The sequence below is a fragment of the Mizuhopecten yessoensis genome, unplaced genomic scaffold (genome assembly GCF_002113885.1).
Source record: "Mizuhopecten yessoensis strain PY_sf001 unplaced genomic scaffold, ASM211388v2 scaffold7283, whole genome shotgun sequence".
Taxonomy (NCBI): domain Eukaryota; kingdom Metazoa; phylum Mollusca; class Bivalvia; order Pectinida; family Pectinidae; genus Mizuhopecten; species Mizuhopecten yessoensis.
Genome location: NW_018406970.1, coordinates 1,064,036 through 1,082,064, shown reverse-complemented (window position 1 = coordinate 1,082,064; position 18,029 = coordinate 1,064,036). Strand labels below are relative to the sequence as shown.

At 34.5% G+C, this 18,029-nt stretch overlaps 1 protein-coding gene across 2 annotated transcripts; it reads left to right on the top strand.

Moving 5' to 3' along the window:
* The first annotated feature begins 8,306 nt into the window (after positions 1-8,306).
* LOC110453414 (histidine N-alpha-methyltransferase-like) lies at positions 8,307-17,659 on the top strand. 2 transcript variants are annotated; one of them, XM_021502355.1, is made up of 8 exons: positions 8,307-8,393; positions 11,933-12,112; positions 12,666-12,801; positions 13,454-13,556; positions 14,929-15,032; positions 15,889-15,966; positions 16,929-17,105; positions 17,356-17,659. In XM_021502355.1, exons 2-8 carry the CDS (start codon positions 11,936-11,938, stop codon positions 17,541-17,543), a joined length of 963 nt encoding a protein of 320 aa, XP_021358030.1. In that variant the 5' UTR covers positions 8,307-8,393; positions 11,933-11,935; the 3' UTR covers positions 17,544-17,659. The 2 variants fall into 2 exon arrangements, with proteins under 2 accessions (XP_021358030.1, XP_021358031.1); XM_021502356.1 differs by lacking the exon at positions 16,929-17,105.
* The last annotated feature ends 370 nt before the right edge of the window (positions 17,660-18,029 follow it).

Sequence of the window (18,029 nt, the reverse complement as noted above, 5' to 3'; positions counted from 1 at the left end):
ACGTTACATTCAAATATAAATGATACCACCATAATGCAAAACCGTTGCACTGTAATATACGTATATCCCCGTTATAGGGAAATATCCGATTATAATTATGAAACACTGCTGCTAATGTAACACCGTTACAATAATATGTAATTAATATAAACCTTTATTTGACCTAGCTAGGTTTCTAATATGTCAAATTGTAACCATATATTACTTTATAACGTGCAATTATTTACCACCGGTGTAATATGATAGTAAAAGACTTGACTGCTGTAACATTGTAAAATTATTACTCTAGAAAAAAAATAAAAAAAATAATGGATACCATGGCCGTGGGTCGAACCCGCAACCTTCAAATAACATGACCGACGTGATATCCACTACACCACTATGACTGCTGTGTATGCTGTGTTATATTAAATGTAGACCTGTACTTGATAAACCCATGCTCAAATAACAAGCATAAGGGGGGGGGGGGGGGGGGGGGGGGGGGGTCCCCAATACCATCGATTCCATAAACCGAATGTGCTGCCCCAAATTGCATGATCGTCAGAGACGACTAAATTTGGGACCTTATCGTTTCTCTTCTTTCTACATACCTTTCTTCTTCCTAATGTCTCCCTTGACAATGCCTCATATTTGGCCATTTGTTGAGCGTTCGTCCCTGTGAGGAAGGCTTTGGGTTCTGTCCCCTGGCCGAGACATACCAAAGTCTTTAAAAATGGTAGTTTCTACTCCTGCTTAACGATCAGCAAATTAGGAGTGGGACGACTGGTTTGCCCGTTGTCAGTATAATGTGACCGGGCGGAGCGTCCTGCTGGGTGTTTTTGGCAGTACGTTTCAGTGAGGTAGCACTATAAAGTCGGCATCAGTTCCGCGCTATCACAAGGAGACAAACACGAACATATCGCAGCCTCCCAAAATACAAACACATACACTACACGCATGCATCTTGCACACAGGGGAGGCCAAAAATCGAAAATAAATATGTAAAAATAAATACCAATCAGGTATACAGCTTTGTTGCATTCTGTTTTCATAATATTGAACATGATAAATTTATTTCATCAAACAATTGTCTAATACAAAATGGCGCCCAATGACGATTTAAGTGATCAATCTAGTGTCAAAAAGGTGAAATGTTGGTCTTTCACAAAGCGCAAGAAATACACATTCAAAACGCCAGCCAAATTGGTCATTGTTTTTTTTAAAAGTTTGTGAAAGAAAGTTCTACAAATAACAGTTATTTAGTATTTTGACCCATTTTTAAAATGCATGTTTGCTATTAAAAATACTCGCATTACTTTTTAAATATTACAAAAATCTTTTACACGAGATTAAAACGAGACTTGAACGTGATTGAAACCTCAGAAGAGTACATACTTAAGCACCAGTGGTTGTGATTGGCGTTTTCTAATAAGTAGAAAAATTGTTGTTGATATATCATTGCATTGTTTTGAACGGATATTATTCCTTGGAATAAATACGATCTGACCTTGGTTGACCTCGGAAGCGGAAATTGTTCTAAATACTTGTAATAGACGAACTGCTGAAAAGACAGAAAACACTAACGTTTTATCCAGTAGACATTTCTAAAGGTATGTTGAAAAGGGAAATTGATGATTCCTGGATACGATTTTGATGAATTATATTTTATTACGGATGTTTCATATGTTTCCTTCATACTATCTTTAAGAGTTTTTGATGAGGGCAGTAACGTCCTTGTCAGGGGAATACGGCGACTAACTCGTACTTCAACCTATAGCTGCTGACTACGCACAGGGAATACAGCAACTGAAGTGATCAGTAATCAAAATGCATAAGGATATGATATTTACCCAGTAACATGCTGGGGTGAAGGGCTGCCAAGTTTGTTAAAATAAATTACCTTCACCCATTTAAATGTAACTTACATAATCCATGTCGGCTGACAAGCAATTGAGTGTATGTGTTTGATTATTGTTATCACATACAAACTAACTGACCCATTATACCATGTCATACGCCATGTCGTAAATGTGGAAATACACACTATCAAATGAATTTTTAAATGTTAACTTTGTCATTATTATTTTCAGTGCATTTCAAATAATTGTTATCAAAAAATGATCTGAAATTACTTTGTATGTGCGGAACGACAATACTATGATTGGAGTGCTTTGGTTTAGACCTATATAGAGTCAGCTGAAAACACATTATTGTATTTGAGGTTTTTTTTCAAATAATGAATGTCATATGACAACTAGAATCTTACATTCGTGTCGATGTCATATTGCATTAATCAAACTCGTTCAATATGTTATTATACTCGCCTTAAGTTTCGTGTCATAATAAATTATTAAAATCAAATTCAATATGACATGGCTACATTTTGCAAGGAGAAGACCAACCTTGTTGTCATGCCTGTGATCAGCCATTTACAGTCAAATACTTTATGATTGAATGCGCTGATATTTAACAAATACGTGACATATTTTATAATGTACCCTCTATGAAACGTTTATTTGATACAGTTTCTGTGCAATCCTTCTATGATTATAAACATTCAATCAATTTCTATAATAGGATATGATATATTCTATAAACAATTCGTTTGCTATTGATAGATGTTGACATATCTACACATTTAAACCTTTTGTTTCTTGTTGTTATGTATTCAGTCTTCTGTGAATGTCTATTTTTACACTTGTTTGGCCCTAAATGACTCAAATTTTGTCAATGGACCGTAAAACAGTACAAAACAAACAAACAAACAATATGACATGGACACTCATGTAAGATCCTCTTTAACTTTATATTTTATTTGTTCAGAGTATAAAGTATAACATCTTACTGCTCGAATTTTAACTTTAATACAACAAATCGAGAACAGATGTGAAAAACCGTGGTTTATTAGCATATATATTACAATACTAACGATTTAGTCCACAGTGAAAATATCTTCGATTATGATAATATGATCTGATATCAATTGAAGAATTGTTTCAATTCTAAATTTCTTTTGATTCCGAATTATCTTACTCAAACAGGATAAATCTTATATCAAGTGAATTCTGCAATTCTAAGTTAAGTTATTTGGTATTGTGAACTTACTATATCCCTTTGCAAAACTGTTTGTTCAGAAAAGTCCAGATACCTTTGAATATTTTAATGTTTTTTTCAGACAAATGTAGACTCATATTCAGTGCTGACGTCACACAGGACAGGGAGACTATCATTAAGGCCTACAATGATGATGCGGGTAACTTATTCTAATATTACCTAAATGAATCGCGGAGATTTCAAGTAAATACCAACACAGCATAAACTAATTTTGATCTATAGAGATCATCGAATGTTTGGTTTCGTTTATTCAGTTTTTTAAACGTTTCACGTCATATGAACAGCTCGGGTAATTTTATTACGTGCCGCAATCTATTTGTGATCACGGAAGCCTGGTATAGTTTCGAATAATGTATAAGCTACCACTATTTCAATATTTCTTCGAATGTTTTTAAGCTGCTTAATATCAAATATGTAATGAAAATACTTCTGTTTGTTATACCTGTGACTTTGCGTTAATAATGACAAGCAAATTCGTGGAATTGATATCCCCCGCTTGCAGGACATATTGTAGATAAATATTATTGAGGTAAGGTTTAGACATGTGAGTATCGTGCTATTGAGACATAATGTATAGCTTGAAACTAGAAGAAAAAATACCTCCTTTAGAAGTTCGACTTTTTATCGAACATGTAGGTATTACGGTGTAAATGTATCGTTTAATCTATCAGAATTTACTAAACTCATTAATTATCTGTAGATATGCATAATTCACATCGATTGGCAAACTTAGCAAGAGTCGGATGTGCATACGGAATTTGGTTGAAATGTTTACAGCAATTATCACTCGAAAACCAAGGAGTGTCCACGATGGATGGGACGACAGAGGAACAAACACATTGTTATCAAGTTTGAAGGATTTTGGCTAATATTTGCCAGTGTTTTTAAGCGGAAATTGCAGTTAATGACGTTTTTCGTTAATCAAACCATAACTCCGCTAAATTGAGTCCGATTAAAGTGGTTGTCAAATTTGGTCGAGCCCTAAAGACATTCACACCTGGTAGCTAGTGTGAAGAAATTCGATTATCATTTGTTGCAGGTTTTGCACGGAAACGGCAGCTAATGACGTTTTACGTTATTCAAGGGACCATAACTCCGCTAAATAAAGTCCGCTGAAAGTGGTCATCGAACTTGGCCGAGCCCTTAAGGCATTTAACCCTGTTACTAAGTATGAAGGAAATCAGTTTGCATTTGTTGCAGTTATTGCATTGAAAATGAAGCGTGACAGACAGACAGACGGACGGACAAACCCAAATTAATATCCCCTGTATCTGTGAAAGCGGGGGATACACAAATACATAACAATAATTTACGTTGCATTGCCGAATATTTCTAACTTTTTTGGCAAAATATTTCAGTTTTGTTTTCAGGCCTTTGATTTACTATGAATATATCAAATATACATTTAGGCTAATTCTGGCTGTAACGAAGTTCATGAGATGATGAATGGAGTTGGTTGTCCGTGAACAAACTCAACTACTGATGACAGATAATCAGCATTGATATATCTATTATTGTTATACAATTATGTATTCTTAAATCTTCAGGGTTAATACGAGCTTTCAATCAACATGCTATTGAAAGGTTAAATAAAGAGGAAGGAAGTGATATCGACCTTACCAAGTTCACGTATGAGCTAGATTTCATATCTGACAACGATCCCCAGTACACGAGTTACACCAGGGTCTACATAGAGGCCAAGGAGGCCATCCGGTACCCGATACGTAAGTTGTAATTGTTGTGAGTGGGAACGTAACAGAGGCTTAGCGCGTGTTAATACGTATCGTAACGGCGGTTCTTATGTGTATACTTTCTGAGAATAACAGGATCCATGGTAGGGCAAACTTACGTGCCAGTGACAAAAGGACATAGGAAAATGTTGTCAAGGGACTGTTACGGAGATCTATAAAAGAGCCAACATAACCACATCTCGACCTCAAAAACGATAAAACTAGGGCAAATTGAAACAAAGTAAGAATTTACAAAGAAACCTTTGAATAAGTACAAGGGAAAAAAAACAGTTGTTCCGAAAGGGTAAGCGGCTTCTGCTTCATCGAAGACGCCCGCCATGTCAATCTAAATCGAATCCAAGTAATGTCACGTCCTTGCACACAAACGCGGGAAGTGACGACAAAACCACAAGGCACTCTGACTATCATATTCAAAAATATCGATTTTCATATCACACAACGAAATAGCATATTTCCTGCGAGGTTCCTTGAGGCGACTATAAACTTTTCCATAGTCTTCATGTACGGCAGAACCAGTACACTGACGAGTTTTACTATTTAAATATCTTATATAAAGGGTTTAAGTTTATAAGCATTGTAAAGACGTGTCGTTGAACTTCATGTAATAACAAAATAATATTCTTATTTTACAGCTGGACTTGACATTCACCTGCAGATGGATAAGGGAGAGCGACTTTACTTTCACAAAGGCGATGGATACAGCTGTAAATACACAATGGAACAGCTACGAAACATTGTCGAGAAAGCTGGACTCCACCTGCCGGGTGCTTGGATAGATGAAAAGCAGCACGTCGTTTTTTGTCAGTGTGTGAAGGTATAAAGGACTGACAAAAGCATAAGGATGTCTGATGCTTACTACATTTGCGGGATCGCAACGGTACACGATGTTCAGTGTGCGCACGGTGTGTGCACGATGTGCGAACGATGGAAATCTGGACGATTTTTACTTGTGCACATTTGTGCGGACGATGGAGGAATGTTGTGCGATGGCAACCGTGGTTGATGTAGATTAAGAAATGGTTTAACAATATATACGGTTTCTTGTTTGAATATATTAACTTGATTTTATTAAGTATGATACGCTATTCTGGCTACATATATAAGCTGATCTTTCTATCTATTTTTCGTAAATGTAACAATGGTGTTTTGTGATTTTTAAACGACTCAAATCGACACATGTAAGATCAGACACATCTATACACGGTCTCATAAACAGGTAAACATAACCACTTTGTACTTGTACAAGGACCGTAGTTGGTCCCCCCGGGGTACTTGCGTAACTCGCCAACAAGTGAAAAACCAAATAAAAGAGATCAAACGAATGCAAATAACAAATACTTAACGTCCAGTTTTGTTTTTCATAATTGTCATATGGTATCACATATCAGCTTTCTTTGTCAGGAACAGGCCAGGTAAAACTCCGGTCACTCATCAGATAGTTATTTACCTGTTCTGTTACCTGAGAGCAAACCCCATTCGTGACAGTCCAACGGTCACTGTAATACTGTGTAACACGCATTGTAAAATTGAACATAATCCTTATTGATATGATGAGAAACATATAAGCAGTGTTCCTTTTTCCGTTCGAGGTTTAAGCAATTTTTCGTAATATTGATCAATCGTTTGTATGAAATCGCACAGTTGTGCGCACCGTGTGGACAGTGTGTGCACGATTTCTGCACGATGTGTGGACGCTATTCTTAGTGCGTTGTTCCGTCACACAACTGTTGTTGGGCTATCATTTATACTAGTAATTATTTAGCAGAGATATATTATACAGCGGCAAGTATTCATATGATAAAGATTATATATCTTATATAGCGTTAATTTATTATACCGCGGATTAATTCCTACAGGATCTGAAAATGTTGGTTCATAACCAGGATCCATCATGGACTACTTGTACCAAAATGGGGAAGCAAAAAGATCTGTGTTTCTGTAAAATAGCAAACAATGGCGGCTACGTTTTGGAACATTCGACTGTGTCACTGCAAGAATAGTGTGTCAATGCCTGTATTCATCGGCCATATTAAATTGGGGGGAATATTTTTCACTCTGTTTCCGAAGTATAATAATATATCGATGTGATTCACTGGTTCAGTATTAGTTAAGGTATTTGTTATAACCTGCTTAAGGCTCAGCATTAATGGTAATGGCAACAGCTGGTTCACCCGTCATCAGTATAACGACCAAGCTGAATGCTGTGTTGGGTGCGATTGGAATGGTATTTCAGTGAGAAAGCACTGTAAGGTCGACATCAGACCCGTGCTTTCACAATAACGCAGTTACATCAACATACCCTGTCTCAAACACACATACACACACACACACATACACAATACACATGGAGGCACGTCCTTAAATGACCTTAGTTGTCGACGTTTAACAAAATAAAACAAAACATGTACTGGCCGTAGGTCAGTAGTTTTTTCTGTGGGAACTCCGGCCTCACTCCACCACCAACACCTTACACGTCCTTAAATGATCATAGCTGTTAATAGGACGCAAAACACAAACAAACCAAACCGACAGTTTCTCGTTCGTTAAGTAATAAAACAGTTTGTGGGATGTAAATATCATAATGAAACTTAGATTTGACATCGTATACTGTATCATGAACGTAGTTGACAACAAATATTTTTGTTGTTTTATGGAACATTGATCCTTAAATAGCGTATTCAGCTGACAAACTGTATATTACCGTGATATATTACGGAATATTTACATTTGTACTTCAGATGAAATAAATAAACCTATCAATCTCTATTCAGAGTTGTCGTTCCTTACACTTACCAACACCTCTGTCAGCATTATAATTAGTCTCTGATCATGTATATATATCTTCTGTCTCATTTGACACTGGATGTGCGTGGATGATGAACGCCACACAAACATCTTCATAAATTCAGTTTTAGTTTTATTTTGTATCCGCGCGAGCTTTCCTTGTTAAAGAAGAAGGACGGCGATGTTTTAGAAGCCAGTTCAGCATGATTCTGTTGTATTTTGATTTAAAAATGGTATTTTCTCCGACAACTGCGTATGTAAAACTGGAATATTTATGCTATTTGAATATCTGATGGATTAAAATCAGCCGTACATCAGAACAATCATCTTATAACTTTGTCTTTATGGTTTTTTTTTATTTTCTGTATGATGTTTCCTATTGATTTTGAATCTTAATTTACTTTGTAGTTAACAGTGTTATTTATTATTGGCTTTGAGATAGTATCTGAGTCGATATCAACTTTATTGATATTCATAAAAATTAATATATTATAATGTAAATGAAAGTAATACATGTACAACAGCTGTTTCCATTACATGTCATTGTACTTTGGAACAGAGAATAGAAATGGTTAATATATTATATATATTATACTTAAGTTCTACGTGTTGTGTCTATTTATCGACATATATAAACATGTGATTTGCTCGTCGTGTAGAATTCGAAAAATAACAGTGCTGATTCAATACGTAAGTCTCGAGGTGTTCTAAGTATACTGCTGTCGCATTTGAAAGAAACTAATAGACCCGTCCGGTTTCGAAAACGTAAGTAACCTTGTAATTATATGTATTGATATTTGATCTAAAAGAAAAGAAAAAAACCTGGTCTAATTTTGCATTGCTTCAATATATACAATTGAATGCCTGGGGCTGATAAGGCAATTCGGTTAGAATTTGCCCTCGATTGTTAGATTTAGTATTCCAATGTTTCATATGAGAAAGGCTTATTCGTCTATTCAGTGTAATATGCGTAGGTTAAATACTAACTCTGCAACTGAGGTGGGTTACTTGTAGCTAGCGGAGCTTTTTAGTGACAAATACGTACGTAGTTCTCAGTACAATAACGTAGATGTCAAATCCGATACACTCACGGGTTTGCACTCTATGAAAAAAATGATGTTGTATAATGTAATCGGCCTCCAATTTTTAATAAAATGTCTAACTTTATCTCCTTTGGGAATACAGTTGATAATACCCTGTTTTTGTGTAATGGATAGCTCCCCCTTTTTATAACCAAAATTCAATGCTCTGATTATAACATATTTTAAATTATTAAAAAAAAATCACTAGTAAAACCATCAGAACCGGGTGATTTACAGTTTTTCATATTTTTTAACGGAAAGAGTAATTCTGTTTAAGATAATTCGCCTTCTAAATTTACACGTTAATTGTCTGTTAATTTTACATATTCTAAACCATCTTAAAGACTGTTAAATTAACATCTTCAATATTATCTGAATGGTCAGCATATAATTGTTTTAAAAAGTTTTACAAACAATTATATGAAATATACAATTTCATCTTGACTAGTTATGATTTCCCCATTTTCTTTTTCAACTTTAACAATAGTTTTTTTAACATAATTGTGTGTTTCCAAGTTGCAAAAATCTTTTGATGGTTTTTTCCCCCTTCTTCCAGCCAAGTTACTTTTGAGCTTATCATATGCCCTTTCATTTTTATTTTTCTAATATTCTCTAGCTCGTCTGTTTTCTGTTCGTATTAATCTAAATTAGTAGCCCATTTATTATTTTCTTCTAATATTCCTAGATCAGATATTAGTACTTTTTCCCTTTTGTCCTGTTCTTTTTTTATAAATGATGAATACGATATAGTTGTTCCCCTGATTTCCATTAATAATGTTTCTAAAAAAAGTTGTGCATCTATACATAATATAAGTTCTTCATCAGTTATATTAGAAATATCATTATCGTAAATTGGTGATGAATATTGCTGTTTGATCTTATATATGGTATTTTTAATATTTTGCATATATTTTTGATCATATATAAGACTGTTATTAAATTTCCATAGGCCCCTCCCTTTCACAAAGTTATTTTATTTAGTTTCTAGTGATATTATAGAATGGTCTGATATGTAACCAACAAAAATATTAACCTTCTCAATATAGTTTAAAATATTTTCTGAGGTGAGGAAGAAGTCCAATCTAGCTTGTTTATAGGGTTTTTCTTCCGCCATGTATATCTTTTATATGTAGGATGAACAATTCTAAATGGGTCAACTAAATTTGTTTCCTCAATCAGTTTAAGAAGTCTTGTACGGGGATTTGGGTTGTTTATATTTACATCATTGTTTGTGTCTTTTTCCTGATCTAAAACCAAGTCACCACAAACTATGCAACAAGGATTGCTAAAATTAATAATCTGCTTATATATTTTTTCATAAAAATCTGGATCATCTTTATTGGGACCATATAAATTAATTAATGAAAATCTAACTTTTTCAATGCTTATATCAAGGGCTATTACATTTCATTCTGTGTCTGTCCATTTACTGTGGATCTCAAATTCAAAAATATTATTAAAACATATACAACTCCCCTTGAATTCTTTCTGTAAGAGCTAAAAAAGCATGTATATCCCCATTGTAATGCTATTCCCCTCTCCTGTTCTTTCGTAAAATGTGTGCCTTGAAGACATATAATATTATAATCTTTATAGTACTTATTTAAATAATTAAATATACCATTTCTTTTCTCCTTCCGCCCTAAGTCTCTACAGTTTGCAGATGATATCGTAATGTTATTTGACATTACCATAAACAATATCTACTATTATTGGTTCTCTCAGAAGTTGAGTAGATTTCAGTTGAAAAAATAAGTTTAATAAAAAATGAAATGCAATTAAAAATTGCGTCGTTAAACTGCAGATCTCGGGTACAATACATACACATTCACTTCCATTTCTATCAGCTAGACACATATATATCACATACTCTATACATATTCTTACACTAGACACTGATGATAAACAAACAAATATAATTAACATCAATATGTTAATACTATACATGAACAAAGGCAAGGTAATTGACTGTACATTTCCGCAAGACTATCTATCTCACAACTCATTTGTCACATGCCTGATTTATCTGCCAAATATCTTCATATAGACCATTCGCTACTCATTTAAAAATATTTAAATCCATTGGATATTGGAACGTTATAATTCTTGTTGGAATAAAAAAAACATCTGGTGGCGTTATCTAAGATTCAGATGTGTCTTGGGTTTGATTCAGACGTTAAGTTCTACAGCTCTGTCAATGGTAGCCTTTTATGACATCACCAAACTTTTGACGTTATAGATAGCAAACACGACATACGACATACCATGAGTATGAAGCCCGGAGAAAAACTGTTATAAAATTGAATAATGATGAAATATGTCTTATAAATTAAGATCTATTCGGTTGTTTTTTACATATACAATATTAACACAAAAAAGAGGAAATATGTTGTGTAAAGGGATGTATATTAAGAAACTATTTCGCAGCCAATGTATCACAATTATATACCCTCAACCCTGAGTTTTAAGTTTGTAAGATGTCGTTCTAATTGGTGACTGAAGGTTGAGTTTAGTTGAAATCGTTCCCTTCGTTGAATTTAAACAATTGTCACGCTCTTTGGTTGCTTCAAGGCCAAAAAGATCATTAAACACATTGAACGTGTATCTCTTTATAAGCCTTAGATAGCTACAGTAGTCCTAAGCCAGAAAACACAATATGATTCGTTTACAAATCAACACTTAAGCAATGCGAAGTCTAAATAAACAGGTTGCACAAAAGTTTGGGTATTTAGTAATGACGATCCAGCGTCTGATGTACCGTTTCCCAATTTCTGGTAGACCCTCCCTTATGGCTTACCGTCGTATAGGGTTACGCCATGTGTAAGACAGATTTATTTTTTCACGATCACTGCAAATACAATGTCTTTTGTCGATGTTAAGTGGCTAAAATACGTAATCCTTAAAAAAAGGTCATTTTTTACGGTTATATAGATTTTATCTAACTTGTTTCCTCTTCTTCATTTTGTTATCATTATTTACTTAATGCAAATGATTACAAATTTGGACCCAGGTTTGGTTTGGTTTTATTTTGTTTAAAGTCCTATTAACAGCTAAGGTCATTTAAGGACGTGCCTCCATGTGTGTTGTATGTATGCGTACATTTGTGTATGTGCGCCGGAAACAGAATATGTTGGTGTACATGCCTCCTTGTGATAGCGCGGATCTGATGCCGACTTCAGAGTGCTTTCTCCCGATGTATTTTATATGTTTTTTATTTGTAAGAAAATGGGAGAAGATATAAAAGAACGCTTAAAAAGAGGACTGACGTCAAGTCCAAAGTATATCCCTCTTTGGTATGCCTACGACGAGACTGGATCGAAACTTCACGATTCAGGTTCTTCCGAGATCCCAGACTACTATATGAATTGGAGCACGATTGATATTTTACGGAACAATGTACAAGTATGTGTTTGGCAAGTCAGTCTATTTACCGGAGAATGTTCTATTTAGTTAGTATTCCAGTTATCATTGCCTAAAATTTAAAACGTTAATAGCTCAAGTATAAAGATTCGTCTAAGCTTTTGTAACAAATTTATGTTGGTCTTTGCCTTGCATTGATTGTATTCGGTTTTTTGTGTTTTATAGATATGTGGTATAATATTGTCGTCTGCTCTTCATTTATTCTGTAATCATAAGCGTATTAATCGAACTATTTATTTTCTTTAAAATGTTTAAAATGTTTTAATTAGGATACACAACTTATTTCTGATTGATTAAACTTTTGCATATACTATTTTTGATGATGAGATGACGTTTCAGTATCAGTTGATTTGTATTAATGATTTTTTGTTGTTAAACATAAATAATGTATTCAACACGCGCTGGTAGCGCATCGAATTTTTCCATCACAATACCAGTACACTGGGAAAAAAAACCCATACGTGAATAGATTCAAAAGTAACACAAATGAATAAACTTTGACCTTATTGCTCAAATCATCTAATGCTACTTGAAGGATATCACAAGGCTGCCTTACAAACCTACCTTGATTGAGATGGGGAGCGGAAACTGTGCTAATTCGAGGCTTATCATTGACGAACTAATGAAAAAACAACAAAACCTTGTGTTTTATCCCGTGGATATTTCTAAAGGTAGGTCCAATTAAATTTCTAAATAATCTTGTGTAATAACAATAATGAATACTTGAATGTCTTCACCCTTATCTTATACCATTTGAGCAAAATGACTATTCATTAGGAACGATATCAACTTATCATAATTTTTTTTTTTAGCGGACACTGGCTTTATATTGAGAACTTGCAAATGATTCAAGAAAAATGAAAAAACGAAATGATATATGAATCACTCAATCAATCAATGATCAATATCATTTATCACTATCCAATCTTGGATCAGGCTCTGAAAATAATTCAAACAGAGACAGTAGATGTTAATAAATTGAATGTGACGAAATTCGCCCTTCCACCGTTATATAAATTATATCAAATAGGTAAAGTCCAGATACGATATATCACCATATCACCTTTGATCTATAGAGGATGGTATGATGGAAATGAACAGATTCGAAAGCAAAGCAGATCAACGGAAAGTTAACTTTCTTAAGGAAGGGAAGATAAAAACAACAACTGTATAATGACATGTTTCAAGATGAATTTGGAAGAAGGAAGGTTATTGAATTAGATTCGCATAATTTCAAATCACTTGATTTGTAGTATATTCGTTGTAATATTAAATTTGTTTCTAGGTACTAATAGACTTAATAATGATATACCTTTCTGTCAGAATTTCTTTTCAAGACAGCAGAGGAATTATCAAGGGAATACAACAATGCACTAGTGGTTAAACCAATAGCTGCAGACTACGAGCGAGGAGTACAGCAACTAAAGTAAGTTTTATGAGGATTGTATTTCCATGCATAAAGTCATAGAGGTGGTAATCTGGTGGCTGGTAAAACTAAAATTTCAGCTTGCTAACATCTTGTTTTCTCAAATTACTGGAACTATAAGTGTAAGACGTACTAAATTCGCCGCAAAGCATATCTCACCATCAAAAAGGACTTCAGAATTTTCTTGTATTGTTACTTCCGTTTCATGCTTTCATATGGTTGATTCATGATTCAGTCTTGTGTGTGTGTGTTTATGTTAGCTAAGTTTGGAAATACGTCACAGTTTTTGTAATTCACTGTCAAATACATTTTCGTGTATGTCTACGGTTGAATATTGAACCTGATATTCTGATGCCATTTTCCAACAACCTCACTTGCCTGCTGAGAGGTAAAATAACTTGTTTTGGAGCGAGAAGCGTACTTCTTTTCAATCAATATACTCAGTTTCTTATGATTCCTTTCTGAAAATTATTACATCTGCATATTTGCGGTTGACAGTATATATTTATTCAATCTATTGTACATCTTTTCGTGAAAGCTTTCATATGATGCATTCATATATTCACACTTTTTAATATTTTACAAGAATAAGATTAGACAAAAAATGACGTAAAGCTCGGCAGAACATTACATTTACTTATCATATTGTGAAAATGTTATCCCTTTTTGCTGTCTTCTGTATTTGTTTCTAAGCACGATGGATATTTCAATGTTATTCCTTTCATCTTAAGAACCCCTGATGGGTCTTTAATGGACGAAATGGCCATATGGTGCATATTAGTCCGATTCTGAAGTATCCTTTTGCTTGCTATAAATATTTTTACCCTCATAGATGGTTTGTGAACAGAATTAAAAAGAGTGATTCATTGCATTGACTTATAATGATATTGAGATCACAGCCGTTGAATTGCCGTTGAAACAAATACTCGCGTGTATATTGTTATCTGCGAATCACATTTTTGCGTCCCCATATATACCCCGAAAACTAGCAAAATATAACATCTGAAAAAGCAATCAGGTTAACGGTTGTCCATGTAATCAGCAACAACAGAACATTTATTGCAATCACGTCTCGAACATTTACAACAAAGTTTGTAAATCACCAAAAATGGTACAACCATTTTTGTTATAAACGCCCTGTGCGATCGTTTACGATAAAATACTCCTATTAGATTATTAATTCACAAAATACTGCGATCAATAAATAAATTGACAAATGAAATAAAACCAAAACTTAAAAACATTAAAGATCACATACATACGTGCTGCTATTGAAACTGTAAAAACCTTTGAATGGTCTTGGTTTTGAATACCTTGTTGTATCCTTGTATGTATGAAATGTTACATGTACTGACTTTCAAATATCTTACAGGCAATTGAAAGGTTCCAAATTGTTACTGTTCTTCAACAGTCTCCAAAATATGCCGTATGATGACCAGGTGAACACCATTAGACTATTTTCCACCTTAATGACAGGTATTATACCATGTTTTTTATGATTTCCTTTCATTTCGAAGTGTTATGTTCGTTACGTAAAACGTCTGTTGCTTTCGTGCAATCTTAGTAAAGAGTGATGGCCTTCTCTATGGTCCTGCGTTTTTTTAATCTCCTTACATAAGAATAGATCATTACTATAGCTGCAACAGTTTTTATGCCTTTCCATAAAAGCATAACTGTAGTCTTGTTGTAAACATGTATTAAAACAGAGAAATGTTGTCATTTTCACTCAGTTGAATGCATCAACATTGCCTCTACTTCTCACTAGCTTTTACTTACTAGCGCATTGCTTGGCAATACCTCATTTTGGGTTATAATTTTGAACGTTTGCCCAGGTGAGGAAAACAATGGTTCTGTCCCAAGGCCGGGATACCACAGGTTTTAAAAACAGGTCGTTATTATTCTCTGCTTAAAATTCAGTATTTTGGATAATGACAACAACTAGCTCGGCCGTTGTCACTATAATGTGACCGGGTCCAGGGTGCCTTCGGCATGGTTTTTAGTGAGATAGCACTATAAAATTGGCACCAGATCTGCGCTCACATAAGGAAGCAATACGTCAACATACCTTGACTCCGGCACACATACACAACACATGCGGAGGCACGTCCAACCAACGTTTCACTGAGACTATAAAGAATTACATTTAATTTAAACCACCCCAAAAACATTTCTCGTAACTATTTGCGTAACATAATATCTACAACTTACGGTAACAACTTCATACACTATGCTTTATGATATGCCGAAGGGTTTGCTTGAATATATGACTTTTTCTACTGTCTGATTGTCAGAAAAATGCTATGATAATCTATCGGGTGTTTTATTTTTTCAGACAAATGCCGACTTGTTTTCAGCGCCGATATCACACAAAACAGAGAATCTGTCTTAAAAGCATACAACGATGACGCCGGTAATTCGCTTTGTGTTTGTATTTAAAAAAATTGTCAGATAAAAAGAAATATAATATCTCATATTTAGTATTTAGTATTGAAGCATTTCATGTTCTAACAAGTTTTATCAAAATACAATGCAATGACCAGGGCTTTGGATAATGTTTATATATGAATGAAAATGTTATAAAAGTTATGCATTCAAAATGTTAAATATGGTTTTATTAAGTGTTGTAACAATACGCCACAAGTCTGTATTACAGTGTGTTTTATTAGTAAGGTCCGACAATAATCTCTAAACAAAAGCAAACAAAAAAGGATAACGAAAGAGTCAACAAAACCGTAATTTGATCTCGAAATCGATAAAACTAGGACGTATTATGGGGGAATTATTTACATAAAGACAATTAAAAAAATAAGATAAAAAATAATAAGACCAAGTGTTTCGGGATAGTAATCGAGTTTTGCTTCATCTACGTCATTCGCCTTGTTCTTTAGGTGAAGTCTAAGTTATGTCAGAGTAATGACAACAAAACAATGTACTCTGATGATTTTCAAAAAAAACATCGAACTTAATGTCACTAATATAATAGCATATTTCCCAATGAGATCATGGTGATGATCATGAGTCTTGTCCATAGTCAATAGATCAACCTGAATCTTTGAATACCCAATGTTGCAAATTTGTCCATAAGCAGTAGACATCTACGGGTGACATGATATCGGGAGCACGCACATGATTACCGAATCAACCACGACATGTAAACACCGTAGGTTTAGAAAGCTGAATGCTCCTAGGAAGAAAGCGAAAGATCACGTTCGGAAAATCGAAATGATCCTGCTTATTACAGTTTAGTAAATAATGAGCATTGAAAACATAACGTTTCTTACAATGGTCAGTTCTGACATTAGTCTCCAAAACAAATCGTTTCATTGGTCAGGCCTGATATCATTCTCTACTGCAGTTTGTTTCATTGTGCAGGTCTGGCAACGAAGTTACATGAGAACATTATAATGCGGCTGAACAGAGACGAAGGTAGTGAGATAGATCTTAGTATGTTCAAGCATGAAGTCGAGTTTATATCGGACACCAGACCGCACAAAACAAGCTACATTTCAGTCACCCTTCTGGCTAAGGAGTCTGTCCATTACCCAATACGTAAGTCGTGACGTTCATTAAGTAGTAGTATATCCCTTTTATACATAGGATTGACCTGACAGGTACTGAAAAATTACTTCCGTGTGTCCAAAAAGTGAAATATTTTACATATATATACAATCCAATGTCTTTAGATTGTGGAATTCATTGTATGAAAACAGTTTTACAGATGTAATATAAGCTATGAGAAAACTGCTAAAGAGTTAAATGGATATTCATTTACACCCATGTCTACTCTGCTCTTTAACAGCTGGACTTGGCATCGGTTTGAAGATGGATAAAGGAGAGCGGATCAGGTTACACGAAGGCGTTGAGGGCAGCTGTAAATACACAATGGAACAGCTACAAAACATTGTGGAGAAAGCTGGACTACGTGTGGAGGAAACCTGGACGGACGAACAGAAACATGCTGCTATATGTCGGTGTAAAATTGCATAAACAATATCGCCTTTTAACGACCTCGACGATTGAACAGGAACACACCTCTGCTGTTTGTTATCGACTATATACGAACTCTGCCTTCAAATACGAAGTACTTAATAAAGATTCAGTTAATCTTCATTCTGGCTTGTCAGTTTCAAAGAAATCATTTTCTACCAAAGAGATTGTGGCGAAGAGGTAGATGTTAGCATGCTAGGTTGTTTTCTACTTTATCCTTGCAAGTTAAGTTTTATTATAGCCACCAGGTTTCAGACGATGCCATACAACGTTCTGTATTTCACACGGCGAAAACAAAATGTTGAATGAATTCAGTCTAAAACATATTGTAAGTTATTTGCGGTTATTAACAAATAATTACAAATGTTAATCAAATAAGAAAACAAAACTTCGTTAGAAGTCAAAATAATGTGACACCATAATCTATTTTCATCGTTGTTTTAACGCCATTGCCAAAACGCTTCTGGCTTTCAAATAGTTCACTAG